The 27728-nt window shown below is 42.7% G+C and overlaps 3 protein-coding genes across 5 annotated transcripts; 1 reads left to right on the forward strand and 2 right to left on the reverse strand.

Annotated features, from left to right (window-relative positions):
- Positions 1 to 714: 714 nt before the first annotated feature.
- Positions 715 to 8906, reverse strand: UROS (uroporphyrinogen III synthase). Of its 3 annotated transcripts, none has more exons than XR_011904017.1 (10): positions 8855 to 8906; positions 6907 to 6996; positions 6592 to 6675; positions 6064 to 6160; positions 5259 to 5333; positions 5072 to 5146; positions 3204 to 3287; positions 2545 to 2720; positions 2088 to 2186; positions 715 to 1387 (listed from the first exon to the last, which is right to left on the reverse strand). XR_011904017.1 is itself a non-coding variant. In XM_072339921.1 (10 exons), the coding sequence occupies exons 2-10, from the start codon at positions 6967 to 6969 to the stop codon at positions 1241 to 1243; spliced, it is 810 nt and encodes a 269-aa protein (XP_072196022.1). In that variant the 5' UTR covers positions 6970 to 6996; positions 8855 to 8906; the 3' UTR covers positions 715 to 1240. The 3 variants fall into 3 exon arrangements, 2 of the variants coding, with proteins under 2 accessions (XP_072196022.1, XP_072196023.1); XM_072339921.1 differs by having other exon boundaries at positions 2545 to 2630; XM_072339922.1 differs by having other exon boundaries at positions 2545 to 2630; positions 8765 to 8861.
- Positions 8887 to 14356, forward strand: BCCIP (BRCA2 and CDKN1A interacting protein). The gene is made up of 7 exons (XM_072339920.1): positions 8887 to 9063; positions 9254 to 9328; positions 9447 to 9527; positions 10125 to 10220; positions 10559 to 10746; positions 11167 to 11341; positions 12815 to 14356. The coding sequence occupies exons 1-7, from the start codon at positions 8947 to 8949 to the stop codon at positions 12983 to 12985; spliced, it is 903 nt and encodes a 300-aa protein (XP_072196021.1). The 5' UTR covers positions 8887 to 8946; the 3' UTR covers positions 12986 to 14356.
- On the reverse strand, positions 13456 to 27552 carry DHX32 (DEAH-box helicase 32 (putative)). Its single transcript, XM_072339919.1, has 11 exons — positions 27283 to 27552; positions 25407 to 25600; positions 24507 to 24879; positions 23584 to 23829; positions 21560 to 21659; positions 21294 to 21452; positions 16477 to 16668; positions 15653 to 15802; positions 14675 to 14865; positions 14256 to 14437; positions 13456 to 13648 (listed from the first exon to the last, which is right to left on the reverse strand). Exons 1-11 carry the CDS (start codon positions 27550 to 27552, stop codon positions 13456 to 13458), a joined length of 2250 nt encoding a protein of 749 aa, XP_072196020.1.
- Between the last annotated feature and the right edge of the window lie 176 nt (positions 27553 to 27728).

A 27728-nucleotide genomic window follows, 5' to 3' on the forward strand; every position in this document is an offset into this window, starting at 1 on the left:
AATGACACTGCCCAGCTCTGTCTGATTGTTTAACAGTTTAACTTCAGTTGTCCTTAAAGGGGTGGGGGGGAGAAATAGTGGCAGAGAAAGTCAACAACAGCTTCTTACTCATCCTCTTCCTTCTCTCCTTGGGAGCACATCCATGCAGAGTCCTGCAGCTACATCCAGTTACCATAGTGATCCTAGTAGCCTTCAGCAGGTTCTTTTCTAATGATGAAATATTCCTCCCACTGCTTAGCAGTATCTTCCAGCAATTAGTCGGCTTCTGAGATCCTGTTTCATCTCAAGAAATAGAACTGCTCCATAAAGCACAATGGTTGTGTTACTGTGCCTGGCCTGACTGATGAATCCACATATACAACTTGAAGCTATTTCCGTTTATATTAAGATAATTGGGTTCAGATTAACTCTTATCCTAGGTACAAGGCTTCTTACCTAATTGGAAATTCAGGTCATACACTTAGAATTAGGCTAATAGAAACTTACAGCAAAGGGAGGGTTTCTGTGTTATTCCATGAACTTTAGTGCTATATTAACAACATGAGTGACTTGCGTAAGGATTATAATTGAGTGTATTATGATCCAAATCTTCTGTGGATTTCACAGTGTTGGCTGAAGGTAGCATGAGTGCTAAATAGGATTACTTCTCCTTTCACAGTTAAACAACTAAAGTATAAACCACATGCAAAACAGACAACTCTAACACCATTATTCGTGATAAGCCAGTTTATTTCTCTGTTTAGGAATCCTTCTTTACAGGAATAGGAATGAAAACCTACTGAGAATCTACAATCATCTGAGTATTTCAGAAGGAGAACAAGGAAAGAACAAGGAATAATCTTTGCAACAGAAAATACTTCAACATACTTACAATCTTTTACAACAAAAGACGTGCATGTAGAAACTGGCTGTACACAAAGAAGTGGAAACTTCACCCTGTGCACTAGGAGGTACCTGAGGTGACACATGGAACATGAAATGGCAATATATTACTCATTCAGCATGGCTTCTCAGTTTGTTTCCTGGGACTGCCCAGGTAAAATATTTACACTGCACACATAAAAAGGGACTTTAGGACGTGCTGGATGAATTCTAGATTCCTTCGATGCTTACGTGCCAGTAGCTCACACAAGCTGCTGCTGCTGGGAGAGTGTTGTGACTTCACTGCAGGACAACAGGTCTGCAAAGCGACAAAGCCTTCCTGTAGAGAACCAGCTGGCCCCAAACTCGTGCTGTGCTCTCACTCAGGTAAAATGCAGTTCTGTGGGCTCAGTGCTTTTTGGATCCCAGCAGCGAGGTCTTGAGGAGTGGGACTCTCTGCAGTGCAGCTTACTGGGATTCCTGCTGCTTCCATGGCTTCAGCAGTTGTTGGACCGATGGCAGCAAACTGCAATGACATTGTTTACAGCTGGAGTTACTGTGAGTAGGTATGGGATGAGCTCTTATTAGTTACTTCCTTTGCTAACAGAGTCAGAAATCAGTCTGCGTGTCTGAGCTCACTGAGTTGTACCATTTCGCACTGAAGACTTTCAGTAATACAAGTCAGGTACCAGCAGGGCTGTTTAGAAAGTACTTAGGAAAGATTACTATTTCACTCACCACTATGAACTTTTAAAGCTTGTACTTTAAAGAACAGGAAAAGTGAGAGGGATTTCAGTGTGCTTCAGCCTGCAATTGCTGACTCAAGATCTATTCACACCACTTAGAGAAAATACAGCCTTTATCCAACGAAGGCTGAGAAAGTGTGGGAGGAGAAAGAGCTCTGACTGTAAACTCCTTTTTTCTCAGCTATGTATTAGGACAGTGTAAATGAGACATCAGAACAAGTAGAGGTTGCAGGAATACAGTGTGAACAGCCTGATGAGTGCAAGTCAGAGCTCCTTGAGAGTGCATTGAGAACTGCACCGCAAGCTGCTGTGCTGCTGCAGACAGAAGTGCTGCATGTCTGCAGGAGAAGCAGCTTTACCTTCCCCATACCCAAACCAGCCTTTTTTCCACTAGAAAATGGACATTTGGAAAAGGTCTAAGAGCTTTCTTCTCCATTGGTCTCCCAACCTTGGCTTACTCCATTTTAAAAGAAAAGGTACCTTTACATGGTTGGCAAAATCACCGGAAAGCTTCTGAATGTGCTGGAGGCAAAACTTGACACCAGATGGGCTGAAGAACACGATGCTGGCTGGAATTCCCTGTGTGAAAGTAAGCAGAGCTTTCTCAGTTCCAGCAGCACATCAGTTCTTTCACAGCAACCCCTTTAGGTGTCTCTGTACAGACACAAAGTGGTTGTTCCTTTAATGAGAAACAGATGCTAAGCCAACAGAGGGCTCTCTGGTGCAGTGTGCCAAACCTCCACACCATGCTGAAGTTCAGGTGTGGCTTTAACCAAATCATACTGTGTCACATACCCATTTGGTGATAAATGTAATGCAATTTTTCTCATTTCCCTGTTTAGCAAGAAAACTCAGCAAGTCATTTTGCTAAATCCATTCCCTTCTATTATGTCAGTTGTGGCCTCAATAATACTGACATTCCAATTGCACCCAATACCTGCTGTGAGAAATAGCTGCTCAGCGCCTGCTGGAGGTGCTCGTGTTGGGCAGTCTGGTACACAGTCAGGCTCTCCAGCGCGATGCCTGGGATCACAAGAGGCATTCAGAACCATTTCTATTATTTCAGGAAAATGTTCTTATCGTACCACTTGCACTTTAAAGTACTATTTCAAGCTAAAAAGATACAGGAAAAAGGACAAGAAGGATTCATGCGTTATTTTCTCTATGTGTGTTACACAAGATCTAATAGAACTTTTCTAACCGGAGGACCTTGAAGCACGTTAGGACAACTGTCATGTCTCACAGCACTTCTGTGAGTAACTTCTCTTCCTTCTCATGGTGTCCATCGAAGGTGATGAATAAAAGCAAGTAACCCTGCTCAAGCTGCGCTACACCAAGTCCTGGAGCTGTGAGCAGCACCCAGCCTCAGAGATTGCCCAGGAGACACTCGAAGTCAGGCTGGATGTGGCTCTGGGCAGCCTGATCGGTTGGTTGGTGACCCTGCACATGGCAGGGGGTTGGAACTGGATGAGCACTTCCATCCTCCAAATGACATCACAGCAAATTCCATTTTCATTCACATTTGGTTCAAAAACAGTGAGGTACAACTTGTCTCCTAACAGACTGAGTACAGTGAGGCTCTAAGGGAGGTTCAACCTTTTTCTTTAAGTGCTGTAGGAAGTACTTCTCTTTTCAGGGCTCCGCAAGGAAAAAGAAGAGATGATGAATGAGGTTTCTCACCTGTAAATACACAACAACTTGTCATTAACTTCATGTTTTTATTAAAGACCAAACGATGCATTTAATCCACTGTAAAGGTATCAAATGCTGAACGCTGCTACAAGTGCTGCATGCTTCTACCCCAACGCAGCCCTGAGGTACCTGAAAACACTCACAAGGCAACTGCATCCCCAATTCAGAGCACAGAGCTACTTAGCATCTAAATTAAACAATATTCCAGAACTGTAATACGAATGCACCGACCAAAAAGATCTCATGAAAGATAAACTGCATTTCTATCCTCTGTGCCGTCCTACGAAGAAAAACAAGGACTGTGCAAGTTATCTCTTCCTTCTCAGAAGCACAATCTGCCTCGATTTTTGTATTTAAAACATCAGGTCTGCTCTGTACACAGCAGCTCTCTCATAAGGGAAAGAACATTCAGGCAGACAGAGAAGAGGACAGAAATGCTCTGCTGGAAGTTTCAGGCTATCTACATGTGTGTTTTCTTGCTTATCCAAGGAACAAAGGTTCCAATTCCAAGGGTGGGAGACTGGAAGTGGGTGCCCACACATCCTCGTATCCTTTCAAAAGGAACTGGCTTCCAACCTCAGTTGCTGTTACACAGCCTGCCTGTGGATGCTCCTTGCCTATCTGGGAAGAAGGACCTTTCTGGTTTGTCACCTCAGCTTCTAAGCAGTATCTGAGGCAACAAACACCATTACCCGACTACTGCCCTTAGAGAACAGCTTTTTGCAGCTACTGCCGCTAGCAAAGTCAGATGATCGTACAGTGACTGCTTTAAGTGTATTAACTTAAAGCGTTTAATGCTCATTATGCTAAAGATATTTAATGTAAAGGCCGTTTTGATGAGAAACGAGTGAAACTGATGATATAGTTCATTGTAAACCCATATCATCAACAGTCCCTCATCACTAAACAGCCAGAAGCTCAGATGTTTTTTGGATGGGAACTTAAACTTGTGCAGTTTGTCTTTTCTACAGATAAGAGAAATACAGAGAAAGCGTTCAGATGAAAGGAAGAAAAGCAAAGAGAAGAACAGCAAAGACGAAATGGGAAGACCTTAACTGGAGCCAGCACAGACATACTCAGCAACTGACACAAATATTACACTGCAATACATCACCGAGTGTGATTACATCTATCAACAAGCAGTCTCCAATGATTGAAATGTGCTGGATGGTTATTAAAACTGAAGGGTATTCAAAGGCAGTCATTCTCATAAGGATAATGGCAGTGCTACAGCTCTGTGTTAATTTAAACAGCCTGCTGGCGTTCTGGCATGAAACTGCCCTCGGCGTAACATATTCTATATAGAAGGCTGTAAAACATACAATTTTCTTCCCCACTGGTGGCTATCAGAAGCTGCTGCTTCTTCCAAACCACTCTCTTTGGATAATGAAAAACAGAAGCCTGCGTTGGTTCCCCTCATCCACTCTGAGTTCCGTGATGGTGAGACATCTCCAGCACCAGCTGCACTGAAGCAAGGGAGGTCAGGTCATCCCATGCTCACTAACTGCACGCTCAGACAAACAGAAGCAGCTCCATGTTATGACCGAGCAGCAATTTCAAATCGTTACAGCTATGACCTTTAATTAAAAAACACAACCAACACCGTTTGTCTGCTGGGTCATTCAGTATCCAACTGCAGGGGCTGAGATGTCAGGTGAATTAAGATGACACAGACCACACACACTGCTCTGCATCAGCATACACTCGACTGTGTATATAAGAAACAACAAGGTACATGAGCTTAATGTAAGTAGGAGATTTCAGATACTTACTTGAGCAAATATAGTCAGCTAATTTTTCAGCATTTCCACTCTTTTCTCCTTGTGGAGAAAGGCCAATTTCTTCCACTATAAGCAAAGGCAGTAAGAAAACTCCACTGAATTCAAGAACAATTCGGAGTCACAGAAACATGAGCTGAAATGGGGGTACCGACTTGATCCACTTTAAACTGAAGCTTACCAAGAGAAGCCGTAGCCTTTCCTACCACGTATGTTGGTTTGGTATTCCATTGTTGTTTAAGAGTTTTTGACCATGCTGTAAAACATTAAACGTGGCAACAAAATATGAATGCTAAGGGAGTATTTGGACTCCTGTGTAAAGCTCCGGATACAGCAAATGGCAGCAACTAATACAGCAGGACACAATTCAGCAAATCTGCATGTCCAGAATGAATTTGTAATGTATTTTTCATCGTGTAAATAGCAGCCAAAAGATCTCAACACACAACGTGAGGAACTTCACACAGCTGCAGGTGCAGGATTACAATTAGAGGCTCAGCCAAAGAGCAAAGAAAACCTCTATTCATCAATAAGGGGGTAAAATCTATTGGTGCTCACTTCAGTACTCTATAAAGAAGCTCACACAGGAGAAAAGTAGATCTGATTGTACATGAAACAAACATAAATAAGCTCTGAGCTCTGAAGTAAAATGTAACAGGAAGTAAAATAAAAGGACTGGAAAAGATGTCAAATGAAGTAGAATAATATATATATATATATTCCTCTATATATATATTCCTATATATATATTCCTCTATATATATAGGAATATATATATAGAGGAATATATATATATAGGAATATATATATAGAGGAATATATATATATAGGAATATATATATATAGGAATATATATAGGAATATATATATATATAGGAATGTATATATAGGAAATATATATTTGAAAGGCATTATCCAAACAATGCTGATGGGTGAAACAAAAAGGCAAACTTCATAAAACACCAGAAATAGGAATGGGCACTTACCTTCACTTTTACTATTCTGTTTTAAACATATCTTGATGGCTTCCAATGCTCTTGGACTGGTAAAAACGAGGCCTCTGTAATGCTCTGGATGAGAAAGCTGCTTGGAAATAGGAAATGTAGGAAGAACATCAAGAATCCAGCAAATATGGTACAAGAAATAAGTCAAACAGTTCCTTCTAACCTTGCAAACAACAAAACAACACCAACAGAAAACAAGAAACAGAAACATTTGGTGCAATGGAAGGGGGGACCTCAGGTGGGCTTTAGTGGTGTTTTATTGGCTGTGATGCCTGTGACTACTGCTTGTAGCTTTACCATTGGATCTATCCATTGTGTGTCATTAGGGAGTGCAGACAGCATCCCTCTCATTGTATGTTACATTGCAGGACAGACTTCTGCTTGTGGAAAAACAAGACGAGGTACTACAAAGGGCAGCAGTGTTATTAACTCAGTGTAAGATGCTGCACCGTGGCAACCATGGCCTAAACTCTGCTGAAAACAAGGCAATGGAAATCCCTCCAAACGTACCTTTTCAAACAAGGCTTCGAGAGATACAAATTCAAAGGACAAAACTGGAATCAAAGTTGCTTCGAATCCATACAATCCTAATTCCTATGGGAAAAAAAACACATAGATACAATTCTTGAAATACACTTCCAGCAGTTTCTATTTCAAAGAAACAACGAGGTCAGCACAAGTATATGTTTCATAAGCTAAAATACAAGGGCATCTTCCTTGTTTTCCTTAGTGCATCTGGTTTGGTTCACCTTCCTTGGTGAACAGAACGATGCTGTTATTTAATAGCAAAATGACACAACATGTAGTTTTTTAGAGTTTACTCACTTTAACGTACGGATCTGGTCCCGACTCTTTGTCTTTGGGGTCCTTCAGTAACAGAACCTTCATCGTTTATCAAATAATTGCGGAAGAACTCTGAAATACAAGAAAAGGATGTATCTAAATTAGATCTAGAAGCCTTTTTGCTGAGCAGTGCCCTTAATAGCTCAGCCTGAGTCGGAGCAGGGCTCCCTGTACAATGAGTAAGCAGTTAACACACGTTCTCTGGGAATAAATACCCACCCTGATAAGAGCAGCAAATAACATGCTGGCTTCAGATAATGCTGCTTAAGGGAGAAGCGACAAGGAAAGTCATCAAGGAGAAAGCTGCAAAGGAAGGAACAACCCCTACAAGGCAGTCATGTTCAGCAATGAAATGTGCTGCTGGCTGTAACAGCTTTATCCCATGCTGCTCTACCCTGTTCCAGGGCTCACACCTGTTGCTCATACACAGAAGGGACAGCATCAGTAACCAATGGTGTATACTGAAGTACTACGGGAACATATTCTAGGTGTTATTATATTTAATCAACAGAGGAATGCACAAACTTCTGAAGAACCAGAAGAGGTTTCCATACAGAGCAATGAACGGTCTGAGCTGAGTCCAGCGGTGCTCAGTTTGCACCTGCAACTGGGAACGTGCTATGAATAACCTGAGTTAAGTTTGACACTGCCGAGTTTACAGGATGATGTTGGCCTCCCACTTCTGGCTCACTAAACAAGCACATCGTTTGCATGCGTGCCAATAACTGCCCTGTGATGATTGCTCTTCAGCTGTTAAGAGAATACCATTTAGAACCCATTAGGCTTGCAAACAGCTAATGAGAGGACTGCAGATTTTCTGACTTGAACACAAACACAGGCAGAGATGAAGAAAAACTTGTCTGAGCCATTCTGAGGCTTGGGAAGCATCCAATTAGCTCTGATAACAAACCATGGGAGCAAGCAGAGCTCCCAAGGCATTCCTTTGTGGTCAAAGGTACAACCAGTTTGGTGCTGATACATTACCTGAGTCAGGAGAAGGGTAACTTTGGGTCACATTGTGCATTCTGAACAACGTTAATGCTTACAGATGTAACTGAAATGCTTCCCATTCACAGCTTTAAACAGTGAAATTCAACATTCAATAACCAGAGAAGGAAAGGAAGATTACCTGTGAGATAACACTGTATATACACCATTAAACACAAGCAACTTCTCTGAGTAATAATTCCTGTCATTCAGATGTCTACATCCCCAAACCCAACCCTGACCTGGCAATCTGGCAGTCCCCTGGGGCTGCAGGACTTGGACCTCTTATAGAATCATTCAGGCTGGAAATGACCACTCAGATCCCCCAGCCCAACTTGAACCAAATCAACCCAAACTGACTCAACCCAACCCAACCCAATTCAACTGACCCAACCCGACTCAACACAACCAACGCAATGTGACCCAAGCCAACCTGATCCAATCCAACTCTACCAACCCAACCCAATCCAACCAACCCAATGTGACTCAACCCAATTAACCCAACCAACCCAACATGACCCAACCCAACCTGATCCAATCCAACTCAACCAACCCAACCCAATCCAACCAACCCAACGTGACTCAACCCAATTGACCCAACCAACCCAACATGACCCAACCCAACTTGTCCTAATCCAACTCAACCAACCCAATGTGATCCAACCCCACCAGCCCGACCCAAGCTGAATCAACCCAACATGACCCAACCCAACTTGTCCCAATCCAACCCAACCCGACCCTCCCAAGGGAAGGCAGCCCCCATCCACGCAGAGCTGTCATCCCCCGTGTCCACACTGCAGCTTGGCTCAGGCCTCTCCTAGCGACTTTATTAGCACTCATCCCCCCTCATTACCGAGACGCAGGGCCTTAAATGAAACACGGTGAGCACGACGGAGGCTCAACCATCAATAGCACTTACAGCCCTTGATCCCCCTCCTCTCACCTGCCCCGCTCCGCTCCCGGCCGCCCCGGCCCGGCTCCGCCCCTCCCTCCGCTCGGCCTTCCGGCTCCGCTGCGCGTGCGCACAGCGGCAGCATGGCCACGCCGGCCAAGCGGAGGGCCCGGCAGCGGCCTGCAGGTACGGAACGGGACTCGGAATCGGAGCCGGAATCGGGAGAGTCGGAGTCCGAGGAGGACGAGCAGCTGGACGAGGTGAGCGGGGGGACGGGGTGAGCGGGGGGGCGAGGTGAGCAGGAGGTGCCGTTCGGCCGGTAGGAGAAGTTTTCCTACCCAGGAGGCGGTGGGGGAGCTCGCAGGGCTATTCGCTGCGCAGTGACAGGGCTTATAGTCTCTTAAAGCCCGTCAAAATACGCTTAATTTTCCGTATTGTGCCTTTCTGTAGGAAGTGAATGTTGAATTTGAAGCGCATTCGATATCGGACAACGACTACAGCGGGATAAAGAAGCTGCTGCAGCAGGTAGTGTGCTTTCGTGTCCGCTGGGTTGATGCTCGTGTGGATAAGCAGAGCTGAAGGAGGCGTCAGCTCACACCGGCTGCAATGCACGTCTCAAACAGCCTTGCTTTTTGTTTTCCAGCTGTTTCTAAAAGCTCCTGTTAACACCGCTGAGTTAACCGAGCTATTGATACAGCAGAATCATATTGGAAGTATTATCAAGGTAAGACAGAAATGGCTTAAATCAACTGGTTGTAAATTAACTGCAACGTTTCTTGCTTTGAAATGCAGCAATGCGCTGCTGGAAGCGAATCTTGTCTTCAGTGCTGTTTGTAACTTGCTTGACTCTGTTTGGGGATTCATTCTCCTGTTGGACCTGATATTTTCCGTGCCGGATTTAAAGCAAACAGTGAAGTTGGTTTATTGTTATGTGCAATTTATAGACTCATAGACTCACAGCATGGCCTGGGTTGCAAAGGCCCACAGTGCTCATCCAGTTCCAACCCCCTGCTGTGTGCAGGGTCACCAACCAGCAGCCCAGGCTGCCCAGAGCCACATCCAGCCTGGCCTTGAATGCCTGCAGGGATGGGGCATCCACAGCCTCCAGTTTCCTCTTGTGTTTTCTTCAGCACTCTGCAGAGTTCTGTGGTTTTAAGAAAGGACCCTGAGATGAGTCCTGACTTTTTCTGCCCAGCATTAATATGATTCTTAGGTAACAAGTGCATCTGCCGGAAAGCAAACAAACAAACAAACATACTCTGGTGCAAGGAGTGGAAATAGAATGTCAGTATGAATTATTTCTCTTTCCTTCATCAAACAGCAAGCAGAAGTACAAGAAGACAGCAGTGATGATGACGATGTTGATGATGATGAAGTCTTTGGTTTTATAAGCTTCCTAAACTTAACTGAAAGGAAGGTTGGTATTCCTGATTAACTTCTAGGCTGATGTAAGTGTGCCTGTGTTCTGCTTTTCTGCCTGGAACAGCTTGCTGAGATAGTTGGATCAGGATTCTGAATCCTGCTGTGGAGGATTATGGACTTAAAAGTTCAGCATCACTTCGGTTTCTTTTGGATCTAGTCCTGCATTAACTTGCTGAAGGTCAGAGAATTGAAACAGAGAATTAAGACTGATCTGACCAGTATTTCCAGGGCGGCTGAGCTGCCAGCCTCTTCCATTTCTGCACTTCCATCTGGTGATTTTCTTGTGTAAACAGTTGTTGTGCAACGTAAAGAAATCGTGCCTTTCGATTCTAGGGTACGCAATGTGCTGAGCAAATCAAAGAGCTGATTCTAAGTCGGTGTGAGCAAAGCTGTGACCGGCGTGTGGTTGAACAGCTGGATGAGCTCCTGAAAGACGATACTAAGCCTGTGGGTCTGCTGCTGAGTGAGAGGTTCATTAATGTACCACCACAGATTGCTTTGCCCATGCACCAGCAGCTTCAGTAAGTGTGTTTTATGTCATGTTTTATTTCGTGTTTAACATGAAGATGATCAATACTTCATATCTCTTGTATAGTACTGTGGTAAGGGAACTGATGCTCTCAGTAAGGCGTAAAAACAAAAAGATGATTTTCATCTGTAAAGGTCTGTGGTTTCTTTCATTGTTTTAAACACCCTTGGGCTTTCAAACTGTGCTCTTACAAGTAGCGTGCTGTAATACTGTCTTAGCTGGTTTTCTCTAAGGAAGTAGCTTTGTTATAGTTCAGCTTTGTATTACAGTCTGTTCTTACTTTCAGCTGGGAGAAGGGTGTAGTACAAATGGGCTTTCTAAACTAACGCACTGTGGGATTTACACTTGCTGAGGCTTTTAATTGTGGGCACTCATGATTAAATGGTACACCTAAATATTTATTTACCTTCAGGAAAGAATTAAAGGAGGCGCAGAGAACAAACAAACCTTGTGGGAAGTGTCACTATTACCTTCTTATCAGCAAAACCTTTACAGAAGCCACAAAGAATTCTAAGAGGAAGGAAGGGAGAAATCAGCAGAAGGAGGAATTAATGTTTGCAAATGCGGAGGAGGAATTCTTTTATGAGGTAATGTACACAATTCTATTACTTTAAAGTGTTTATTTTTCATTGCAACACTTGCAAAAAAGGTGTTTCACTTAAACTTCCAAGGGTATTTTTGCAAACAGAGCTGCATATTTTTAATTAAATTCATCTTGCAAGCAAGCTTCTTTTTGTATTGAACACAACTCCTTTTGTCTTTCATGATCCATTGAGAGGTAGATGTGGGAACAGCATCGCTGTGGCTGGAAAAGACTCTTAAGATCAAATCCAGCCATTAGTTGGACTTGAGTTAATGCTACCAAGTCCACCACTAAACCATATCCTTAAGTGCCACTTCTAAATGGCTATTAAACACCTGCAAGGATGGCAGCTCCACCTCCTTCATGGGCATCCCATTCCTATCAAAGATATTAGATGAGTTGAGTGTCTGAACTTCATCATGTGCATGTGCTAAATATATTAGTGCTGGAGTGTATGTCCTCCCCAGTCACACATAACACTGATTAGTTTGCCATTAAATGGCAGTAAGTGCAGTGAGGCAGAAACTGAGAGCCCACTCAAGCAGGGAGATGTTATTGTGGTTTCACCCAGCAGGCAGCTCAGCGCCCCAGAGCTGTTTGCTCACTTTCCTCAGTGCATCTGAGAAGGGTTGGGAGCCGCCCAGCCTCCTTGCTGGCAGCTTAGTATGAGAACCTGAAAAGTTCTTAACTTAGTGTAAGCAGCGCTCAGCAGCAACTAAACCGTCTGAAACACAGAACCATACCCAGTAGAAGGAAGGAAATCAATTCTCATCCAGCCAAAGCCAGGGAGGTGCCTGCTTGAGCTTGTCAATTGGCTGTGCTTATTCTGGTCCTTAAAAGGTTGTGGAGGCAGCTGAAGAGAAGTTCTGTTACGACAGACATGGAGCTGTTTGAAGGTTTAGGGCCTTCATTGCTCAAATTGTGAGTTCTTGAGCAAAACCACTCAATTAGTTTGATGGTTTTTCCAGAATTCAGTTTGCAGTTTGGGTATTATTTGACAGACAGGAGCTTCACTTTCCCTACAAACAGAAGATGTTATCTTTTATAGTTAAGAGTTCAGCTCACGTGTCTTAAACTGGCTCGTGTGAGAACTAGAAACGTTTCTTAAGTAAATTTTTCCTGCCCATCACCATTTTGTCTGGGAAAGCCAATAAAAAGCAGCTGTTGTATCTGTATGTAGTGGATGTCAGTGAGAAGATGAATAATAAATGTTACAGGCTGTAACAGTGGTGATCATTTAAGTATTTAATGTGAATTTTACAAATCAGATGAGAAGCAAATAGTTTATGGCACTTAGTAGTCAGTTGTTTTGGTTTAATAGTTGGTTTAATTGTAGGTTGTTGTAGTGGGCCTTTTGCATGGAAGAAAGTAACTGTCTTCCTCATAAGATTTCATTGTTCTTGCTTTGTTCAGATTATGTATTATCTTTATGCTAATCAAAAGGCTTAACCCTAACGCATTTATTTCTGTTGCTTAGAATGCTCTTCTGAAGTTCAGCTACTCCGTGCAAGAGGAAAGTGACACCTGTTTGGGTGGCAGATGGTCCTTTGATGATGTACCAATGAAACCTTGGCGGACTGTCATGGTAGTTCCAGCCGATGCAATGAATGTAATTATGGACAAACTCAAAGACTATCTCTCATTGTGAACTTCCCCTTAAATGGTGTTTTATTCTAAAGCAGGCACACAGTGCTGTATATTTTCAGAAGCCTACCGTGGAGTTAATGGTTTTGTACTGCCCAAACACTTCCTTTGTATACTTAAAAGACAAGTGGATGACTCAATTGAAAATACCTATCAGATGGCTGTTTTAATGCATTGTGTTTTAGCACACTTTGGTATCATCATTAAGCAGTCAATAAAAATCCAGCGTTACAAGAAAACTTGAAGGATCACTCCGTATGTTTTTAACTGCATTGAAACCATACGTTGTTACATTAGAAAAAAGAAACTCTTGCGACTCCTTTTGTGAATGAAAGTGCTGCTTTTCTGTTTCATCCAGGAAAAAAAAACATTTATTCTGGAAGTTCAAAGTAATGACCTGAGTTAAGGTGGGAATGCACACGGCATGCACTGTTCTATCCATATTTATCGGAGATATGATACTTCAGTCTAAAATCACTGAATAATACATCTCTGCTCAGTGGGAGTTTGGGGGGGGGGTTCATTTTCTTTGTTGTCACCGTTAGTTTTCTGTTTCTCCTTGATGGCTGGGACAGGTGACAGGTGATGGATCGCGTCCTGCAGAATCTCCTTACTTTCACTAGGAGGAAGATTGCTAAAGTAATACTGAGGTGCCAGCTCCACGAACCTGTTGAGGAAGTAAGAGAAAACGTTATGATGTTTTTTAATTGAATGTTGAAATCTTTGGATAGCTTTTAGCAGGCTCACACAAAAGAAAACACCAGCGGCAAAACCAAAAACCATCTATGAGATGTAGTAGTGATTTATGTTTCCAGTAGGATTGTTGGACCTGTTGTCCTCTTTGTTACATTTCAGGTGAACTACTTGTAGCTCAGCTCCCAGTGCTGCAGATTGCATTACGTGGTAATCTTTCTGGATCCGAACATGTTTTTGGTTTGGTATATAGGAAAAAAGGCTTTCTTAGAACCATGAGAAATAGAATAGCAAAGAAATAGAATAGCAAAGAAATAGAATAGCAAGGAGTTTATTCTCGGTACAAATAGGTTTTTGCAGATGAAAGACTGTAGTCTTGTTCTGAGCTTGTACACACTTGGTATGGAATGATTTGGCTGTCTGGGTGTGTTAATGTGGCAAGAAAGATCTGCTGGAAAACAGCTTTCAGGGAACAAAGCTTCCCAACTAAATGAACCTGTAAGTACACAAACATGTTAACTTCTGCTTGACTTTTGCTCTGTGTTTTACCTTTTAAGCAACTTTCACCTTTGTTAACTTACAGATGGGGTGATATTTCAGAGACCACTCTGATGGAATTGTCTTCTGAGATACTGAACTCGTGGAATAAAACCCACTCGGGACTCCTCCTGGTGTTATAATAGGATGAAAAAGGATGCAGCTGGGCTACTTGTCTGTGCGTTAGCATTAAGTAGTTACCCGAGCCATCTACATCACGAGCAATCTGAAAACACAGAGAGTTATCCATTACTTCATTGAATGTACAGGATGCATAGAAACTAAAGTTCAGATAGTTGCATGGGGAGAGCCAAACCTCTTCCCAGATTTCTATGGGGACTGCTGAGGAAACGTCAGCCTGTGTATTTGAAGGGAAACCATCTGTGAAATGATTCTACATCAGCTAACAATTCTATCATGAGTTAACAATGCGGGAAGATGAAAGCACGGCGTATTTCCTTACTTGCATAAAGTAACCAGCTAAGAGAGCCTTCTTAATGCTCAGTATGTTTTCTGGTGATCCAAAGTCCGGTTCTGAAATGGGAAGTTCAATGCGCTTCATAATGTCGACTAGCTCAGCTCTGATGATTTCTGCCATCCTCAGTGCAGAACAGCTTAGAAAATAATTACGGCACCATTTTTCATTACCGCAGTCTGTGGAAGGAAGAAGAGTGTTTTGGCTTCAAGCACAGTCCTGATGGGTGCTGCTAACAGAGAGATTGCTCTGTACAATGCTCACTGGTGCAGCGGATTAAAAGCACTTGGGGGCTTTTTTGCTGTTATCGAGAGCCATATGGACCACTTAGGCTCGTTGCTCTTGTTGGTGAAGTGAGTGGGCAATGCACCTCTATGTAATATCAGATATTTTTCTCATATTACAGACAGTTAATAGATGAACTGGTCTGACAGTATGGGTGGGTCTCATCATCTTCAGCTTTTATTTAGTACACGCAAATCTACCACTCCAGTGCCTAAGCTGAGTAAACCTGACCAAGATACATGAGTACAGGTAAATGTTCTGAAGACCACCTGTCTGCTGTACCTTTATTTCCTTCCCTTAAGCCTTTCTTTATTCATTAGGTATAAAACCTAGTGATTGTTAGGGCTGGGTTTGTGTCATGTCATGCCTTAAACCTGGGTTATGCGCACTTGGAGGAGGAAGCATCTTTCTGGTTTTGTACAGTGGCACATCAAATGACAAGTGTGATCAGCTGCTTCCACATCCATGTTGGATAAGGTAGGCTGCCTTAGGTTACTTCTAATTAGTCAATAAACCAGTGTTGGTTTTGCAGTGGCAGCTATCTTGAGTGACTCTTCATGCAAACTGACAGGTCTAGGAAGAATCATTCCAAAAGCGCTCATGAATCAACAGCCAGCAATAACTATTCCATTAAAAACAAACAGCAGTGTGCTTTGCTTGCTCTGCAATGGGTGCACTTACACTGGCCTGCAGAGTTTGTGCTGGCTTCCCTGAAGGCATTGAAGACATTGATAAGAGTAAAGTGATCTCCTGCAGGGTGTGAGAATTTTCTCCAGCAAGTAAGAGCAATCTCTTCTGTTCCAGAAGGCGCATGCAGGAAGCAATTAGGAGCTTAGGGAAAAAACAAGACAAAAGCCAACAGTTATTAAAACTCATGCACCAACAAGGCCCTTAGTCAGCAGCTGCACTGGTGTTTGTGTTTTTAGTGTCCTGTGATGGATTACAGCTGAGCTGAATACACTGCATTCATATTTATGTGGTGTTTCCTTCAGTCTCTTGTTTAGTAAATCTTCACTATGAGCACCAAAGGTGAGCGGCCTTCACCCACGCTGGTACCAAATTGCTTTGTAATGGCAGGGTCCAATCTATCCACAATCCAAGTGTGTGGTTTTAACTTAGAAAGGAAGTGAATGGAACTTACATAATGCCTGGATGTGGCTCTGGGCAGCCTGGTCTGCTGGTTGGCTACCCTGCACATAGTACGGGGTTGGAACTGGATGAGCATTGTGGGCCTTTGCAACCCAGGCCATTCTAGGATTCTTTGACAAAAGGCTGGAAGCTAATGGGACATCTGAAGCATGGAAGTGGAGTGCTACTGACAAATCTGTTGTGTTTCATTGCAAGCTCAAAGTCTGGACTTAAACAGCTGAAGACATTCAGGTGAAGGAGTAGAATATGAATAACACAAGTTTGCCTTCGGGTTGCCCCCGTGAACAGCTTTGGGAAGAGTCTGTGTGGATTTGGAGGTGGCAGAAGCCATGGAGCAAGACATGAGTTGGGAGTACCTGTTACCATGGCTGCGATGGTGAGCATTTCATCAACGCACTCAAATTCACAAGAAGCCAGAATTGATTTTGACAGCTGTGGATCCAGGGGAAATTCTGACATAATGATTCCAAATTCAGAGAGGTTTCCATTGTTATCCAGGGCTGCTAGATAATCAAGGTCCTCCAAAGCTTGCATCAGGCTTTCAGGAGCTAATTAAAAGGGAAAGATCATTCAAATACCTGAGAGTGGATTAAATATTATTTCAGTTGTACGTTCCTTATGGAAAGCTTTATTTCTCGTTCTGATGTTTCAGTTGTATGTTTCCTAGAACTCGGCCTCTATCATTTGATAGCAGGTAATGATTATAGAGCTGGAAATAGCTTTATCTTTTGGCTATCAGAGCAGTTCTTATCAAAAGTCAATAGTGGCTACTGACATGTGAGAAGGGAGCAGGTGTATGAGATGAATGGAAGATGAGCTCCATCAGTTTTGGTCAGTGGCTTACAAAGCTCACTCTGAGCATGAGAACCCCTCCAAGTCATGGCTGTATCTTCCTCATAGGCATGAGGGTGAACGAAATCAGCAACCTACAAGATGAGCAGATAGAGAAAACGGCTGATGCACGGACACAGATATCCTTTTTCATCCCTTTTTCATTCCCTTTTCCCTTCACCATTACATCTCATCAATTATATTCAACTGGAAGGCCTGGAATTCAGACCCACACAACCATGATGGTAAGAAAACCTATTTATGAGCATATCTGAACATATTTTGTGCTATAGGTTATGAAGTGTATGGATACACAGCAGTCAGTTTCGATCCCCTGATAGCATCAGTAATTTGCATTTTTATGCCCAGGAATTAGCTGCCTTGAGATGCGAAAGCACAAATTACTTTCCAATTTTGCTATCAGTGTTTTAAAAAATAAAGAAATAAAGTAACTCCTGGGTTTTATTGTGATAAAAAGGACGAGATAGTAAAGGTAGATAAAGCAGGTGAAGGAATGGCAATAAAGTACATAATAGAGCTTAGTCTGCGTTTTGAGGCACACTCTCAATCAATAAAAAACCATCATAAAGGAAGCAAAAGCTTGCCTGAAAGTTCCTCATGCTGTAGTATAGCAAAATGCAAGCTAAATAAATAGGGTTAGTATAAATGTTTAAATATGGAGGGCCGTCCTTTAAAAAATGGATGCCTGCATTGTCTTACAATGGCATCAGAGCAGCCGGCATCGTCATTTTTAGGGCAGCTGCTGCCATCAAGGCCAACAGAGAGGCTTCCCCAGCTGCTGCCTTTGCTGAGCCATCACATAAGCAGCTGCCCAGCCCTGCAAGTGAGAAAGGTATTTCCTTATCCCATGTTTTCTCTCCCTTGCCTGTGTTCTTTAGGTGCTTAAGGTTGGACTGCTCAGGGCCTGTCTCAAGGAATCTGGGCTCACTTTATTAATTATGCGTTTCCTCCTCATCATACTTGGGCTTTTCAAAGCAAAGAAGTAGCTGAATGTTATCAACAACATTGGAATCGTTCATCTAGGGTGGAAGGCAGGGCTAACTCAGGGGAGCTCAGGTGCATGCAATCACCCTGAGTGATTGGAAGGGCTGGAGCCAGGATCCACCCCTTCCCAGACCTCATTTAATGGCTGGCAATAGAAGTGAGGGTATCTCAGTGGAGTTCCCTGTGGGCTTGAGGCCTTCTAAAGGTAAGCAGTTTTTCTTCTTTTGTTTCTGTTGCACTGCGGTTTGTTCTCATTTGCTGCAGCCTTGAATGGTGTCACTCTGCTTTTATTGCAGTGCTTTCCATCACCTTACAGTATTACAGGTTTCTTGATAGATCTTCATTTCCAGAGAAGTAACTGGTAGGAAGTTAAAGCTGAAATGGGTGCCAGGGTAACTGGTAGATATTTGGAGCTCAGACTGAGACACTCTTACGCTATCAGTTCCATAGTGGTTTTCTTTATACTATAATTGGTCACTCAAGGTGTTCCATTTTCCCCTTATGCTCTTTTTGTCCCAGCACACAGGCTGGTGATGGCTCCTGCAGGACACCCAGCACAGGGGCCAACAAAGCTTTTCATTATTCAATGTATAATGCTATTTACTCCATCAAATGCAGGAGTTAAAGCATCAAAGAATCAAGAACTGAACTGAGGAGCATAAATCTGCCTTTAAGTGCTCTCCTAACCTTCATGGTTTGTCTTTAAAAACCGTGTTAGACTGTTCCTAATGAAAGCAACGTGCTTTGTCTCTGAAACAAGATGAAATTAGCCACATTTATACAGTGCTCAGTATGATGGATATTCTACAAGTACCTTCTTGGAGTTATAACACAGCTCTCAAACGTCAAGGCGTCCATGGCCATTGCGTATTTAACATGGAAGCTGATGATGGTGCTGTGCTAATGCAGAATCTGTGAACTGCTTTCACCTTGATTTCATTGAATCACTGAGGTTGGAAAAGACCTCTGAGATAATCCAGTCCAACTGTCCACCTACCAACAGTATTTCCCTGCTGGACCTCCAGTCCCACGCCTGAATGTTTCTTGAACACATTTCATATGAAAGTACTACTTAGCTTAACCTTTATACTGATTTCTATAGTTTCAATAGGGATTTTCCAGCTACGTGGGAAAACACGTGTAATATTGCAGCTATCTATGGGAAAAGAGTTCTTTTCTTCCATTCTATAATGCCACTATCAGCTAGGCCTGATTAACTGATAAGAATGCACGGACATCACTACTCCAGTGGCACAGGAACACATGTACTGCACTTCAGACCTGCACTGCCAAATACACTTTTGTATGGCTCATGAATCCTAAGGAGGGTAATGAGCCTGCTGCATTTGCTCATCTCGATTATAGCATGAATTAAAGGCAGCAGCTGTAAGCCTGACATGTTTGTTGCTCTCATAATGCAGTAATGAGTCGGAGTTAATCCCAGCTTTTTATTTTTCCTGGAAGAGCAGGAGGGGGGAAAAAAAAGAAATAATAATCTTGTGCACATTGTTGTTGAACAGGAATAAAATGTTTTACTGGTGTCATTTCTTTGCTTATCTGCTCTGTGTTCTCTGCTCCACATGCAGGGAATGGGCTGGAGATGTGCTGCTCTTTAAATCCTTTGTGCATCTTGGTGGGGTGTTTTTTATTTTTGTTTTAACCATTTTTCATTGGTTTTAGAAACTGAATTTCAGTGTATTTGGTTTTTCTGCTCAGCAGTTGATGGCTGTGCAGTGGTATCTCACATCAGTGAAAGCATCGTTCTTTGTGAGGAAAGACTCACCCTGAACTGACAGGATTCCACCTCTCTCCTCCCATCTCCATTGCAAACAAAACTTGAGTAGGTTGACTGAACAGGACTGGTGTGTGGGAAGCATGTAGCTTGTTGTTTCTATGTTGTTCACATTCATTCTGTGAGTGAATGGCTGCAATGCATTTGCTCCCTTTGCAGAGAGCTAAATCACATGCATGAAGGAAACTGAGGCTCTACAGTTGTCAATCCCAGGACAAACCATGCTGTGGAGCAGTAGGATGGCTAGTCTGTCTTAGTATCTGCACGCTCTGAACTTGGCTCAGCTGAGACAAATAGGAGTGTGCTAAAATACTGCCCTGTCTTTTTGTTTGTTGTGTTTTTTTCCATGTTTCTGTGTTTAGCTGAGGGTGGGCGAACTAGTAGAATCCATTGGCTTCTATGAACCCATGTGAACTGCTGTGAAGATAACAAAGCCTTCTGAGGAAGCTAGAAGCTGTTGCACAAGAAACTATGCTTTCCATCTTCAGTGGTCATTCCCTGCTCCTTTTCTATAGAAGTCCCTTTAACTTGTTGACTGCAGGTGCATGTCATCTACTTGAGCTGTGTCAGCTGATGTCATAAAACAGCTGAGTCTCCTTGCAAATACCCTTACATACATGGACTTGTTTCTTTCCCTCAAAAAAAAAAGAAGCTGAAAAAAAATCCAATTGAGAATTGCACTTACGATGTAGCACTATGCCCAATGCTGGGAATTAAGCTTTGCTGTGATTAATTAGGGTGCACAACATGTGAAGGCCATGTGGTGGTTCTAATTCCACGTGTGTGTGTGAGGAAGGGGAGGACAGTTTGGGAATTCCTATTGGCAATGGAAAACCATCATAAATGAGAAGGCAACAGGTCATGTGATCCCCAAAGCAATTATATCAGTAGGTCAGGATGGAGAATACCCTTCTGTGGGAAACGGATCCAAAATGTGAAGTTAGTAAAATAAAACAGAAAATCAGTAACTGCTTTCCTTACAGTCTTGCCTCAAAACTGAATGTGCCCTGCCAAGTATTGAAAGTGTACTTGGGTTGATTTTATCTGTAATGTCCTTTTGCAATGGCTCATTGGGAGTTTGCGGTGGGAGATGCTGAAGGATAAAGGCTGATTTTCTCCAAATGCATCTCTGAGGTAGCGATGGTGGTTTATTGGGTTGTAAACTCTTGATTAAAAGGATGTGTTTTGTTTGGTGTCTGTGCAATGACTTGCACAATGGGACACAGATTTTCTTTGTGGGCTTTAGGAAAATAGCGTGAAACCTGGGTGGGAAGTTACTTGGAGTATTGATTTAAAGAAAATAGGAATCTGAATTCCATTCAGCTCCATTATGGTCTTTTTCAGAGCACCTGGTTCATTCTGGGAAGTGTTTTTCAGAGGGCAGTTATTGCACTATGAGCCATCCCAGCAGTTAGTGATAAAAGCAGTGGCTGAGTTATTGCAAGGACTTCAATAAGAAACGTTCTGTGAGTAACAGGGCAAAATTAATCCTGAAATAACCAGAAAGGAAATGTAAACTATATGGAAAAATCAATGCATCGTTACCTGGCCTGCTAAGGAACTCGCAGTGTCTGAAGCCAGCTATATCCATCCTCTTCAGGAAGAGAACCATGCTGGTTAGGTTGGATTCCTGTATTTTGGCTGGGAAATCTGGTTTCATTTCTTTGTATGTAAATTCTTCAGGATACAAACAGAAGAGTTTCCCTGGAAGAGTTTTCAGGAATGTTACGTTTTTTCCTTTCTAGCATTGGCCCATTAATTCTATTAATAGCTTGGGCTGATGGGTTGCAATGGAGTGCTGATAACTGTACCTGATGGGGACGTGCTCAGAATTTGTTTGTGCATCTCTGCTTGGGCTTTGCTGATTGGCTGCGTTGTAACAGAGTCTGCTCTGATTCTAGGATTGTACACCTTTAAATGAAAGAGACATTGAGCATCAGATGAGTGAGGACTATGAATGTATTAATGATCTGGACTGAGTTTTTGTCTAGGTTATTGTACACAATGTGTAGTAGCAGTTTCATTCCTCCTTATAGTATTTCATCAGTGTGGGAACGAGAGCGGTCAATCCTCCAATAATTAATGCTGAAGTTTTGCAGTAGCTCTGTGGATGTAATCTTAAGATAGGGTAAACTTCTTCAGAAAGAACACCTATGAAAGCTTGTATCTAATGGTATCACCAAGCAAAGCATCAGAAAAGCTTGTTTATTTCTTCCAGTGATAGAATCCCAGCTCTATCTGATAACGTTTTGTGCCCTAATTCTGGAGTTTTGTCTTTATACTGAAGCCCGGGACACAAGGATCATCATCAAGGCATTCGAGGCCCATTCTATTTTTCCCCTCGTTGCTCTTGTTCTTTTATTTTGATGGAACTAAGGACCTGATTGACTTTTCCAGCCACCAGGTGATGGCCAGAAGCTTCTGTACAGATAATGGCTGGGTGAGGCAGTTTGCTAATGAAGTCATCTAATTGGATCTTGTCTGCTTTAAGCAGAATTTTAATCAAAAAGAGAAACTGTGTTTTCAGTGCCAGGGACAAATCTGTCTTCCACTGGATGCGTTCATCATCTATGCCACCTGCCAGACTTCAGTGGGATTTCCTTCTGCACAAAACCTTGCCTGCATTGAGCTGACTACCAGCCACGTGGATTGAATGCACATTTGATTTGCTGAGAAATGAATATTAAAGGACTGAGCTTCTGCTGTTATGACAAAGTAATTGAGTTGTAGGGGTAAAAATGGTGTAATTGATAAAGGTAATGTGACAGCCATCAGGGCTGTGCTGAAACCGATTTGTTCCCATCCCAATCTCTGGATTCTGCTTCAGGCTTCAGACCAAAGAGGAAGTGAGATTCATTTCAGTCATCACCCGGAACAACAGCTGTAGTTTCAGAAATGACTGCGTTATGCTCAACCTAATTGAAAACTGTGCTTCAGCCTTTGTTCCTTCCCTACAGAAGCATGACAGTTCTTTTCCCTCGACTTAAGGCTGAGTTATTTTATAACCCCTGAATGAGAGCCTTTAAAATGACAGTGTTAGACTTGCTATTTTCGTGGTGATAATGAGAGGTGGTGTTAGTTCCTAAGCCTGGACTAACCCTCAAGACTCATCAGAATTAACAATCCCTGCTTGAAAATGGTAGGAACACTTAAATTTGATTTGGGTGATTCAGTTGTGGGTTATTTAAAGACACCCTCATCTTGTTCCTTTGGCCTATTAATGGGATATCTGATTTGTCCATTAGGGCAGCTATGAAGCCAAAGTGCAGCTTTCCAACATAGAAAGTGATTTATTCCCATGTAGTTGCTCATTCTTTAGGACTCCGTATCAGTTTTTTTTTATAAATGAAATAAATAAACTCCAGTTTTGCAGCTGCACCAGTTCCTTCCAGAATAGGGTGGAAAACAAGAACTGAGGGCACAGAATGAATTAATTCATCCAGTAAATTGCAGCATTTTGAGATACTTGGAGGGAAGCAGATATGCCAAAGGAGCAGAGGCAGCTTTAAAAAGCCATGGTTCTGTCTGAGCACCCTTCTGTGTTATATGATCTATGGAGTTACGCTGCTGGTGCAGAAATTAATAAAGCAAGGAGTGAGGTTAATCTCCCAAACCAACAGGTAGATGAGAAATGATGATGTTTTGCTCCGTGTGTAAGATACTGAAGATACACCATCAAAGTTATTTAAATTTTGGTGACTGAAACATTAAAAGACACAGAATCTGGCTCATGAGAAAATATGTGATTCTTTAGTACCTGTCTGCACCTTCCCCTGAGAAACAGTTTGTTACACAGCTCATTTTAGGCATCCTGGCTTTGCTCAATGTTACCAACCTTTCTTCTTTCCACGCCAACATCAATGACAAATGTTACGTTCTTAATCCGAATCAAAGACTCTCCAAAGCTCGTGGTAAGCAGCACTTTTCTTCTGTATTTCTGGTAGCATTTCTGTTTGTCTTGCTTTGGTTTGGGAATGAAGTCGTTTCTTGTGGGGTATAAAGGAATCGGAATGAGCTCTCCGAGGTCAGGATTTGAATTAGACTGTTCCTGTCTGATCATATGGTAGGCTTTCTCAATGTCCTGTAACCAGGAGAGAGATTTAACTTTTTTACTCATTAATGTGAAAAATAAATATAATCATTTGATTATGAAGCACTCATTTCTGAAATAAACTTGAACCACGTATCAAACTCTAACGCTTTAATCTTACTAGAACAGCTATTATAGCATAAAGCTAAAATCGGTCATAACTACATGTGGGAGTTTGACAACTGTACCAACTGCAGAGCAGGGAATAGCTGTGCTTTTTCCTGTGTGATTTTCTAAATGCTTATCTCTAGATTTAATCATATCCAAACCAACCTCCGGGGGAAGACAGATGTGCATCAGTGTAATATGGGAACACTGAGGGTGGGAAGTTATGAAATGGTCCCTAAACTTTATGTATATGGGACACGTAGGATGCATCCACGTTCATAATTTAGAGAAAACTCTAAAGAATTTGCTTTAAAAATTGCCATGTGTGCAGGCCTGGGAATTCTGTAGCAGATACTCCAGTGCCTCACTGGTGTCCCCTTTCTAGCTGGTCCCAGTGCTGTGGATGTGGCTGTGTCCCCAGGGGTGGCTGCCTCTGTGCACAGTGCTTGGGCAGGGCTCTTGCTTGGGTCGCAACAAGTTATTTATAGGTTATATGGAAACACAGATGAGAATCATTTCTTGATTGAAACTATAAGTACTGGAGCCAGTCAATCACTCACTTGTTCGCATGCCAGGAAGATGACGATGTCACCCTTCTCCTTTGTATGGTGCAGCTCAAAGAGCAGCCTCAGTGCAGACAGAAAATGGTCTTTTGGCATGCTGCAGGTGTACACCACCTCTGCCTGGTGCTCATTTTCCACCTGGATGAGGGGAACGCTGCCACAGAAGTCCTGCAGCTTGCTGGACATGTGGGGGGCAGTGAGTATCACCAGCCTCAGGGCTGGTCTTGCTCTCAAGACATGTTTAAGAACACCAAGCAGCACATCAGTGGGAACGGTTCTTTCATGCACGTCATCCAGAATGATAACTCCATAAGAGTTCAGAAGAGGAGCAGACATCATTTCCCTCTGCAGCATGTTGTCTGTGCAGTATCTGTGCCATACAAATGGAGAACCATGCAAAGTTTCACAGAATATTCAGGTTTGACTGTACAAAATTAATGCAGGGTCTTGAGGACAGCTTTGCTCTTTCTGCTCTAACGAGAAAGATTTGATAAGAACAGATATTGTCTGTTTTGTAGGCTGCTTCAGCCTCAACAACCTAAATTCTTTTTTAAGTGTCTGAAAACTCAGTGCAAGTCAGTGATGCTAAATAGCATTATAGTTGAAAGGACAGGATGCTCGAGGAAAAAGAAGAAATCATCCCCCCTAAGATTGTAACTTACCTTTCTTTTCATCTTCCAAACTTTCTAAGCATATTGCATGCCGGAACAAATCCTTGTGCTGTGAAGTAGTACTTTCAGATAAGGGGATGAAGGTATGCACACACAGAGAGCAGTGCTAGAATGAAGATGAGGGACTGATTCTCATACCATGAAGTCCTTCCCACTTCTATTCCTATGGCTATTCCTCTGCAGGTCTACAAAGAAGGTAAGCATTAGGGATGAGAAATGCACCAACCTGAGGATGGTTTCTGTTGTACAGCAGCTCTCAAAGGGGACAAAGTACCCCACTTCATGGCCCACGTTGACGTCCATCTCATCAGCTGCACGCAGGGCCAGCCGTACTGCCGCCTGCCCGTGTGCCTGGGAGCACACTGCTGCACCATGCCTGCAGCCAGCAGCCAGGCAGTGCTCAGCACACCACTGTGGGACCTGCAGTGGGCAAAGAGTGCTTAACACCTCTAATGGGGACTGAAATGCAAAAGGAGAAGCGTGGGAGAGCATAGCCCACCTGAGCATCAGGTAAGTATCATTTTAGGTAAAATACCAGGCTTATATGTGTGTTACATCTTGTTAGCCTCTTTTTAGGACAGCTGGAAGAGCTGATACTTGTTAGTAAGTAGTTTGTTGATTTCATCTAAGTTGCAGTCAATTAAATGGGACAGAGGCTCTTCACTCCAAGAAATATCCCAGGCTTCAGGCCCTGTGTGCATTTTCCATGGCTTATTTTTACTTGAAAATTCTTCTCTGCTCTCTGGGGTAACAGGTTTCAGTTGTTATATATAGGCTAGACTTTGGGCAGCCTGGTCTGGTGGTTGGCAACTCTGCACGTAGCAGGGAGGTTGGAACTAAATGATCATTATGGTCCTTTTCAACCCGAGGTATTCTATGATATATTATCATGGCAGTAGACTTGAATACCCCTATTGGATATTGGGCTCCAATGATGTGTTTTACCATTAGTTCTCTAAACTGTGTGTTCTTGCAAAAGTATTTGCTCTTAGCTGGAGTGGAGGACCGTGGGGCATGGATCCTACCTGAGAACTTCACTTTCCCTTGTGCCCTTCCTGCAAACCTTCTTTATGTCTTTCCTGATATAACATTAATCAAAGTAAAACCATATTTTCCAAGTAAGAATATGCACTGAATCCAGCACAGGTCCTGCAGAGTTTATCGTTCCCACTAAGAGTTCAGTGTGCTAGTGGACAAAGAAGAGGATAAAACTCTGTATTGAGTCAATACAGAGGAGGATAAAAGTCTCCAGCTGAACAGAATAGCAGCCAGCATCAAAGGAATGGTTTATTGCTGAGTAGTAAGACCTGAAGTATTTTAGCTTTGGCCTCTCTGAAGAGAGTAGAAATGTGCTGTAACTTCAGTAGGGAAGGGTTATGTCTGATGTGCTCTTTAGCACAGTGAGAGTGTGTAGTTGATAGGTTTTGAAGCTGAGATGTGATGTATTCCACAAACAAAGTTTTCCAGTGCATGTACTGATGTTTGTAAGAGTATTTTATACATAATTTTCCCAATGTTATTTGTGTATTTGGTTCTAAACTTTGTAGGACAGGCTCTTGTACAAGCATTCCTCAGTCAGTGTCTAGAAAGGGCTCCGTGTTTTGAAATCTGGTGTTTAGAATGTAGGAAGTTGTCATTTGAGATTGGAGTTTATTGTTTATGACACTGCTTTAGGCAGTCAGTGACTGAAATGTGTTGATCTTCAGTGCCATGGAGCCTGAAGGACGTTGGGTGAGTAAAACAGGTTGTGAGGGGCCAACAGAAGCAAGCACAGATTGCTTGCAAGTGCTCGTGAAAAGTTATTGTGCATTTATATAAATTCCTGCATCTGCATTTGAGTGCCTGCATCTTCTGGAATAGCAGCAGCTCACTACTAACCGAAACCAGGCATAAGTATAACATAAATCTGGGTATGGGTATGTCTGGTGTAAATGAAGGGCGGTAGCAGTGAGTAGTAAGCTGAACGCATTTCTTTTTCTGTTCTAGTAGTATTAATAGACTTATTTAACAGTGCTGATGCTTAGTAGTAACCCTGAGAAAGAAGTTTGCAATAGTCAATGTTCTGAAGATAAAAACCCAGCAAAGCGTTTTCTAATACTCACCTGGGAGCTCTTTCCAGTCTTCGCATCTCCTGACACGATCACAATTTGATGATGAAGCAAACTTTCCATGAAGGCACATCTCACTTTCCATACTGGCAGTTCTTGTCTTTCTTTCATCAGCTTATAGTAACGGGAAGAGTAAGGCAAGCCGTCAAAAGGATTGAGCTCTAAGTCTTCTCCATATATCTGCATGTCGTCTTCCTCGCCATCGCTGCTGTCAAGTAACTCTGAAATGCAGTGGCTCTCTGGAGGAGTGTTTAAAAGCTCCATTTTTCTTACTTGTGCCGCTCCCAGCAAAACCACATAAGCAGTGGAGGTGGAACTTTGTACTGATGGGTCACGCGGGCTCTGTAAACCTGGGGAAATCCATTCCTGCTTGCTTTGGGATCAGTGTTCCCCAGCTTTTCAGCTGAATGGCTCACCTGATTCTGCGCCTTGGGGTCCAG

Source organism: Excalfactoria chinensis, chromosome 6, assembly GCF_039878825.1.
Source record: "Excalfactoria chinensis isolate bCotChi1 chromosome 6, bCotChi1.hap2, whole genome shotgun sequence".
In the NCBI taxonomy this organism is placed as follows: domain Eukaryota; kingdom Metazoa; phylum Chordata; class Aves; order Galliformes; family Phasianidae; genus Excalfactoria; species Excalfactoria chinensis.

What these genes read in the sequence shown, in the direction of transcription:
- UROS (XM_072339921.1), bottom strand. Translation starts at nt 6,969, where the DNA reads ATGAAGGTTCTGTTACTGAAGGACCCCAAAGACAAAGAGTCGGGACCA. An exon ending in ACAGAATAGTAAAAGTGAAG is followed by an intron (nt 5,334 to 6,063) that starts GTAAGTGCCCAT and finishes AATGTTTTACAG; the next exon opens with CATGGTCAAAAACTCTTAAA. An exon ending in TACAGCACTTAAAGAAAAAG is followed by an intron (nt 2,631 to 3,203) that starts GTTGAACCTCCC and finishes TTGTGATCCCAG; the next exon opens with GCATCGCGCTGGAGAGCCTG.
- BCCIP (XM_072339920.1), top strand. Translation starts at nt 8,947, where the DNA reads ATGGCCACGCCGGCCAAGCGGAGGGCCCGGCAGCGGCCTGCAGGTACG. An exon ending in ATATTGGAAGTATTATCAAG is followed by an intron (nt 9,528 to 10,124) that starts GTAAGACAGAAA and finishes TTCATCAAACAG; the next exon opens with CAAGCAGAAGTACAAGAAGA. An exon ending in AGGAGGAATTCTTTTATGAG is followed by an intron (nt 11,342 to 12,814) that starts GTAATGTACACA and finishes TCTGTTGCTTAG; the next exon opens with AATGCTCTTCTGAAGTTCAG.
- DHX32 (XM_072339919.1), bottom strand. Translation starts at nt 27,552, where the DNA reads ATGGAGCTTTTAAACACTCCTCCAGAGAGCCACTGCATTTCAGAGTTA. An exon ending in TTGGCGTGGAAAGAAGAAAG is followed by an intron (nt 21,660 to 23,583) that starts GTTGGTAACATT and finishes TTTCATTTAAAG; the next exon opens with GTGTACAATCCTAGAATCAG. An exon ending in TCTGAGCACGTCCCCATCAG is followed by an intron (nt 21,453 to 21,559) that starts GTACAGTTATCA and finishes AAACTCTTCCAG; the next exon opens with GGAAACTCTTCTGTTTGTAT.